Here is an 8,182-nt window from a genome sequence, read left to right as displayed (position 1 = left end):
AACAATTACTACCTATTATCTTTAATAGATTAATAGAAGAAAAAATTTACTTTTTAAATTCATTAAAGAATCAAGGTATCTAGGCTGGATATAATATATTTATAAAACTAATTACATGATTAAATTTTATTTTCAAACTATATATAAATTAGATACTTAATTATTTGCTATATCTACAAAAAAAAATCTTATAATAGTATAAGGATTAAAAAGAGTGACATTCAATAATATCATGATTTTTTTAATTCTAAAAACTACCACATTTCGTATCGGACAAGGCACTAAGGTCGATCGTTATTATGATATTCTATGTGATTGAAAATGATGCATACTATTGTAATAATTTCAATGAAACAAAAATCATGTTCAAATACTTGGTCAAAACATTGATTATCATATGCTGTAAAATCAAACACAAATCACAATAGTTTTAATATAATCTTGTGGACATTCTTCATCACGCGACATTTTACGTAAATCACACCATTCAATTCAACCCTAGACTCTGACCTTAACTAGTTGAGGTTATTTCTCTTTCTAGAGGTGACAAAAAAACATTTCCCCCTAGTAATTTCCATACGAAAAAAATCCATTAACTTAGGAAAAATATGACATATTTAGATTGATTCCATTCCCACTAACTTGGACTATACCCATCAACACGTTGCTAAGTAGAGAAAATTCTCAAACAATGAAACCACACCACTTGTGCGTTTAACCACAAACCCACGTATAGTTTTGATCACAGCCGTCAATTATTGATGAAATATAAACCGTTGGATCAAAATGTAGATGTGGGTCCCAGTCTTTAAAACGCAACGCATTCCACACGAACGTTTTGCTTGTGACAAAAAGGGCGGCTAACTTAAGCTCAGTTTTCGAGAAGCAGTAAGTCTTGCTTTTCAGCTATCCAATCATATCTCGAAACGTGGAAACAACTTCGAACCCAACATTGACTAACCCCACGTAAGACGCCGGCATAAATGGGTCATGTCATTGTCATCACCACTCAAAAAAGTTTAACTAAAATCAATTCACTTTGTCATGATTCATTTTTAAAGGAAAAAATTATATTTTAATAATTTAAATGTCTCATATTCGATGATGTATCTAATTTATATATGGACTAAATAATTATGAGACAAATTATTCAAAAATACAACAATTAAATTAATATTAAACACAAGATATTATAAAAATTATCATTATTATGAATTTCACAATTTTACATAAAGATAGAGTCGACCTATATTTGTAAAGAGCACACTGTCATTGTCACTTTTTTCACTATTTACACCCCCTAAACTTAGATATAATTACTCTAGAAAACCAACCTATACTGTTGTCATTACCATCTTTAGCTTTGGTCCAAAGGAACTTTTTGCTTATTTTCCTACACCGTTCCTTTTTATCAAACTAGTATTTTACATAAGTTTTATTTTTCTTCTGCTTATACAACATTTTCCCACTTCTATTGGATTTTTCCTATACACACAAAAACAAACACTATTAACACCAACAACAATTCCAGCACTGGCCCTTTTCACCAAAAAGCTCTAGCACTGGAACTGATGAGCAACATTAAGACAGATTCTTTAGATTTTTTTTGGTATCTATATATTAAAGTTGAACCAAAGTTCCCTCTGTCAAAAAGAATCCACATTCACATAGTCGGAACATTATGTCAATGTTCTGACTAGGTGAATGCGGGAAATCTCAAACGTTAGGGGAACCGGGTTCATTAAGGGCATTATAGCAGTAACCTAAAACTATGAACTGTTGACTAGTACTGCAAGACTAGTCCTCCCATTGGGGCACGATGTGGGATTCCCTTTCTTCTTTTGGCTGTTCTGTAATTAACTGAAGTTGGTGGTGGTGTTGAAGGAGTGAAGCTTTGCACCTGCACCTTGATGTTGTTCTTCAGTTTTCCATGGCTGCAACTGCTGCTGTATGAATCCTCCGAGTCCGATATCAAGGTTGCTAACTTGTTCTTCTTCTGGAAACTCGTTGATGTTCCAACAATCTATAATTCATAGCGCATTGATTAGTATTCAATACACAGACTCAAAAAATCAAAACACTTACAAAAACTATTCACAAGTCAGTGAAATTAAATTGTATTTGAATGCTAAAAAGGTCCATATTAGCATTCAGTATTATACTAAAAGTCAACCCATTTTATAAGGTGAAAACATTGTATTAACCAATGTAATACCTTGCAACCAAGAGAACAGAATCGAAACGAATCGAGAAGGCTTCGCTCGCAGACTTCACAGGTGTTGGTGACACCTTTGCCCGGCCTTGGCTGAGGCCTTTCATTCAAGAACACGACCCTAGCACTGTTGATAATATAGGTTTGAACACCGGATATGTCCAACACCTTCTGAATCTCATTCACTCTAATAACATCATGGTATGAAGACCTCCTTATCTATATCAAACACAAAAAAAAACAGAGTTCATCACAAAGGAATAACCATGTTGTATTGAAGAAAACCGAGAAAGACATTTTATCTATGAAACAACAATTATATGAACACCAAACATAACAATGACACTAACACAATAATTGAATTATCTGTTGAGACAAACCTGAATAGCGCGATGATCTTTATGGTAATTGAGGCAGAGAGAACAAAGAGCACCATTCATACAATCCAAACAGTACATATTACACTCACTCTTATGCGAATCAGCGTGCATCTTACATTGAACAAAGAAACGCTCTTTCAGCAGAGGTTTCAACCATGGCGGCCATCTGTTTTCTTCATCATCAGGTCCTCCAGCACCCTTTAAAAAAAATCAAATTTTGAATCACACCCATAACTCAAAAACACAAATAAAACATAAAAACACTGCATTCTTAAAAAAATCGAGAAAAAAATTGACTCTGGTTTTTTTAAGTCAACTAAAAAATTATGAACTCAGAATAAGAGTGAGCTAGATTCAAGGAGTTTTGGTAGTAATTACCATGATTCTCCTATTTTTGGGCTTGATTTCACGAACTGTGTCTTGATTCTCGAACGCCAGTTTGAAGATGCTGATTGGAGACACTGAAAGTTTTTTGATAAATGTTAGAGAGAGAGAATGTTAGAGAGATGAGAAGAATTTGGGGCGGTGAAGGAGGGAATGGGTTCTTGTAGAACTCGAAGGCGGTAATAATGTATAATTTCTAGAGAGAGAAAACGATGAGAGAGATAGAGAGAAGGCTCGTTCTTATCCGCATAAAAGTCTACATAACCAAACCTGACTCCGAACCTGAACCTAAATCCGAACCCAAACCAAGAGTTACGTGTGTAAAGAATCCACTACTACCACTTCCTTGTTTATTTTTTTATTTTTTTTATTTTATTTATTTTTTTTGTCTTATTCTCAGTCATTGGTCTTATCAATTTTAGTTTTTCTTTCATTATTTAAAGGTTATGTTGCACCTCATAATTAGTGATTATTGGATGATTATTATTAATTTGGTCGTGGGTTTTGGGGCACACCTTATTAGTTCTTTTGTTTATTTCATTAAGTTGATTTATGTTTTTGTTTTTTTTAATTAATTAATTTGAATAAATAATTTAAAGTTATCTGGTACCCTTGTTCTAGTCTAACTTGTCTTTGTTATTATATTGAAGCTTAGGTGTGTTTGGTTTCTTGATGAATTATTGCCACCGCACGTTTAGAGTCTTTCTTATTGCCATTTTTTTAAACTTTCAAATGTCAGTTTGGACCTACCGTGCGGTTACACTGTTATTTCGAATGAATTCTTAATTTGTTTTAAGATGAATTGTGAATGTATGTATTCTAGATTGAAAATTTAAGAGTTTTAAATGGCTTTTTTCTTGTTCATTATTGATCTTTTTTTTGTTTATTTATAGAATTACAAAGCTACATTCTAAGCTAATATGTGCTAGCACACACCACTTTATAACTTGTGCGGTAAGTAACTACCAATAACAACTTTTGTAATTAAGTTACTAACTTTAATCTCTTTGGATTATTATCTTTAATGCCTTGATGTAATATCTCCCACAAATAGGAGGTTAGTAGATATCCACCCATCTTCAACATAAGTAAGAGAGGTTAGTAGATATCTACCCACAAGTAGGAAGTAATCAATAGTAACTTTATGATCTTTACACTTAATTTCACTTTAACCAAATGAAAATCAATTTTCAAACGTTTTCTTTCTCATGGAAAATTAGGTTAAGTGCAATGTAATATGCAATGTGGTTATTATGTAAAAAAATTTAAAGATAAAGTAGTCATTGAAGTTCACTTGTTATAGACGTCAAAATTCTATATTCGTTTTTTTAATGATATAGATACTGTGAGTTGCTTCTTTGTTCTCCATGAAATAAATAACTTATCTAAAAAGAAGTATTGTCATGAAATGGACATTTTTGGGTCAAGGCATCCAGTCTAGTTTGAATCAGAAAAATCATACAATTAGATTGTAGAATGTCTAGGAAACATAATTTCACAACTGAGTACATGTCTTCGAGTATTTGAGAACTTTAGTAGGATCATTAAAATGTGTCATGGTAGGTGTTGATAGAAATTGACTTAATTGTTGAGTGCAAACTATAGATGTATTCGTGTATAATAACATGTCAATTAACCTTCTCTATGATGGAATATTAGGATAGGGAGAGTTAAAATTTTGATGTAATTTGGATGAAGGATCAAATAAAGCTGACATTGAACATAATAATCATGCATCATCTCGCAAATATGATGGTTTATTCAAAAGTCCTTGATGTAGTACATATGTGTAATAGTAGGTGATTGTACTGCATATGTATCTTAAGAAGTATTAGGTCATTGGATTGGGAAAAATTACTCTCTCCGTCTTATAAAAAATGTTTTATTTGTATTTTTTATTTGTCTTAAAATAATTATCCATTTACATTATCAATTCATCATTTATTATTATTTTTCTACTATTATACCCTTATTCATTAACTTTCACTTTACTCAACTATTAGTATTTTATTAACTACATTTAATAAAGACATTCTAATAGATAATGTTAATTTTTTCCACTAAAATCAACATATCTAATCATTTTCTTAAGAATCGTGCATTGTTCAAATATGACACGTTTTATGAGACGATGGGAGTAGATAGAAACAAACATAACTCATAGTTTTTACAAACAATCAATCACAATTTTTTATTAATTAAAAAATAAAAATATATTTTTCTCTCTCTTTCATTATCAACATCATCCTATGATTCCAATTAAAAAATAAAATAAATTTTTTATTTAAAATAGCAACACCTTATTAGTTGCTTTTAAGAATATGGATATATGTACGATTTCATACAAGGATTTCTCTTTGGATAGGTGTATGATTGGTTTGGTCATGGTCATTTGCGCATGCGTTATATGTATCTGGTACAATGGTTATACTATATGCATCTAATAGTGAAGGGTTAGAAGGAAAATAGTTTCATAATATAAACATAAATGGTGAATGGACTTTATAGGAAAGAATATGTTCATAGAAGGATGCATTTCTAGAAGTAAAAATATATTTTGATTTAAGATCAAGTAGGACACACCCTTTCATGTCAGTGGTGTACCCCAAGAAAATAGATTTTATGACTTTCAGATCAAGTTTGATTCTTTGTGTTTGAAGGATATGGGTATATAATAGTTATCAAGAAATATCTGATAAGGTAATTTATTAAGCAACATGTGAGATATAACTCAATTGATGTTAAACGTGGCAAAAAAAGATGGAATATGACAAAAAAAAGTGTGGATCTATGTATTTGTATGTGTGAAGAATGCAACTACCTATTGATTTAGTTTTGACGCTGACAATGCCATTAAAAGAAGTTTTCATCAGAAGCGCTTTTGATTTGGATGACAACAAGTGATGTCATCATCTGATATGATCAAGTGTTGATGGTGCTTGAAGATTAATCAAGTGATGATGCTTGATATGTTGATAAATTGATGGTGCTTAAAGATCAAAGTATGGTCAAGTGGTGGTGCTTGAAGATCAAGGTCTAATATGATCAAGTGATGGTGCTTAAAGATCTAGATATAATTTATAGAGATGATTTTGTTATGTTGATCAAGGTTTATTGATCAAGATAAAACTTAACAATCAAGATGGTCAAATTATGTTGATTATTTGTAATTCAAGTGCTTGAAAGGTCATTTGATGCATTTGTCAAGTGGATGTGCTTGAATATCAAGTTGTGGTGATCATTGAATATTAAGTTGTGTTGATCTAATTGTATTGATCTAGTTGTGTTGATCAAGTTGTTTATATCAAGTTATGGTGATCAATTTTTTGGTGCTTGGATATCAAATTATCAATGGTTATCCTCGAAGCAGAACACCTTATGTCAAGCAACCTTTGGTTAAGTCAGCGAAGATCTATGATCAAGCAACTTATCTAATGATGGAGTTTATCTTTAAGAGTTATCCTCATTAGAAAAAGATTAAAGGTTCTAGTGAAATGCTAAAGTCGAAGATAATATGGCAAGAAATCATAAGCTTCAGAGTTATGAAATATGGAAAGTGTGAAAGCTCTTCAAGTCTATGTTGAGTGGCAAATGTCTGTAAAGATATAAGAATAACTCTCGACTGTATTTAAGGAAAATCACGCACCACTTTCAACCCTTTAAAAAACCCTTCTTCTTTTATTAAAATCACCTAAAAATGTTTTTAAAGCCTAATTAATTGATTAGGGAACCGTCTGAATAATTAGAACATGTTTTACAAAAGGATAATAGATTATACCTAAAGGATAGTCGATTATTTCACTTTGTAACATCTAAAATCTATTGGATCAGTCTCTTAATCAATTATGCACTTGAGATAATTGATTATGAGCATTGAAAAGTTCATGGATTACTTCCATATTTGAGTTATCATTTGTTCTATAAATAGATGGCTCATTTCTAATTTCTCATACACTATAAAACGTATTTGAGATACCTCTCTCTCTCTCTCTCTCTCTCTCTCTCTCTATATATATATATATATATATATATATATATATATATATATATATATATATATATATATATATATATATATATATATATATATATATATATATATATATATATATATATATATATATATTCTCACAATTTCCTTAGTGTTTTTTTAGAGGGAAATATTTATATTTATGAGGTAGTCTGGTCTAGTGTAAGGGAAAAATTGTAATTTCTCATTAGGAAAAATTGTTTTGGTTATGAGCTAAACCAATTGAAAAGCTCTCTTTTGGTTGTTGATGTAAACTAGTTAAAACCTCTAGTTGGTTTGGGAGATCTCTGTAGTTAAAACTCTCAATCGACTCGCGAGCTTAGTCCAGTGTTAATAATCTCTCTGTTGTGTCTAGAGGTCTCCGTAGTTAAAACTCCGTCTTGGTTGGGAAGTTAGCATTGAAAAACTTCAATCCTTGTAAAAGGAGGTTCGAGGGAAAAACTCGTCAAAAGCTCTCATCAAAAAGGAATTCTTAGGTAGAGGAGTAGGTCACTTGTCTAACACCCTAACCCCTATGCACATATTTTAAAAGATCGTGCAAATAATTTATTTTAAAATCAGCATAGGATGTCACACATTCCTCATAAAACCTCATTCTCAACATTAAATTAAGCAGCGGAAATTAAAATAAGATTATCTCAACATAAACATCTCATATTCTCATAAAACAACTTAATTCCAACATAAGGAAATAAATCTAGCAAACTCTTAAGAAAAGATCAACAGAACGATAACCCACCCTGATGTTACACTATCAGAGCAAACTCCAAAAATACTAAATAAATTTAAAAGAAGCAATAAGGAAAGAAAAGTATGCATCTACGTCAATCTTTCAACACAAAAGCAACTAATGTTCCTCTACCTGGGTATCAGTACCATTGGTACAACAAGCCACACAAACAAACAAAAAGGGGTGAGAAATATATTCATAATGTTAAAAGTGTATATAAGGAGTTAGGATAATTCAACAACAATATTCAACAACCACATAAAATAGTTCATAGACATAGAACAATCACATATGCAATTTTATGTAATGCAATGTGACTCGTGACTCCTAACTCAACATTCACGTGGTACCAAGTTTTTGGATTTTAGAGTTATGTTACTATTTGATCCACGTCTCTGGTTCCTCATCTGAACCAACAACTCCACCAATGAATTTGAGGCCCGCCT

The 8,182-nt window shown here is 31.3% G+C and overlaps 1 protein-coding gene across 1 annotated transcript; it reads right to left on the bottom strand.

The window, feature by feature from the left end:
- Positions 1–1,190: 1,190 nt before the first annotated feature.
- Positions 1,191–3,214, bottom strand: LOC127075011 (protein RGF1 INDUCIBLE TRANSCRIPTION FACTOR 1). Its single transcript, XM_051016446.1, has 4 exons — positions 2,971–3,214; positions 2,593–2,790; positions 2,216–2,431; positions 1,191–2,023 (listed from the first exon to the last, which is right to left on the bottom strand). The coding sequence occupies exons 1-4, from the start codon at positions 2,971–2,973 to the stop codon at positions 1,784–1,786; spliced, it is 657 nt and encodes a 218-aa protein (XP_050872403.1). The 5' UTR covers positions 2,974–3,214; the 3' UTR covers positions 1,191–1,783.
- Positions 3,215–8,182: the final 4,968 nt, after the last annotated feature.

Source organism: Lathyrus oleraceus, chromosome 4, assembly GCF_024323335.1.
Source record: "Lathyrus oleraceus cultivar Zhongwan6 chromosome 4, CAAS_Psat_ZW6_1.0, whole genome shotgun sequence".
Lineage (NCBI taxonomy): Eukaryota > Viridiplantae > Streptophyta > Magnoliopsida > Fabales > Fabaceae > Lathyrus > Lathyrus oleraceus.
This window is presented reverse-complemented; position numbering and strand designations above follow the sequence as displayed.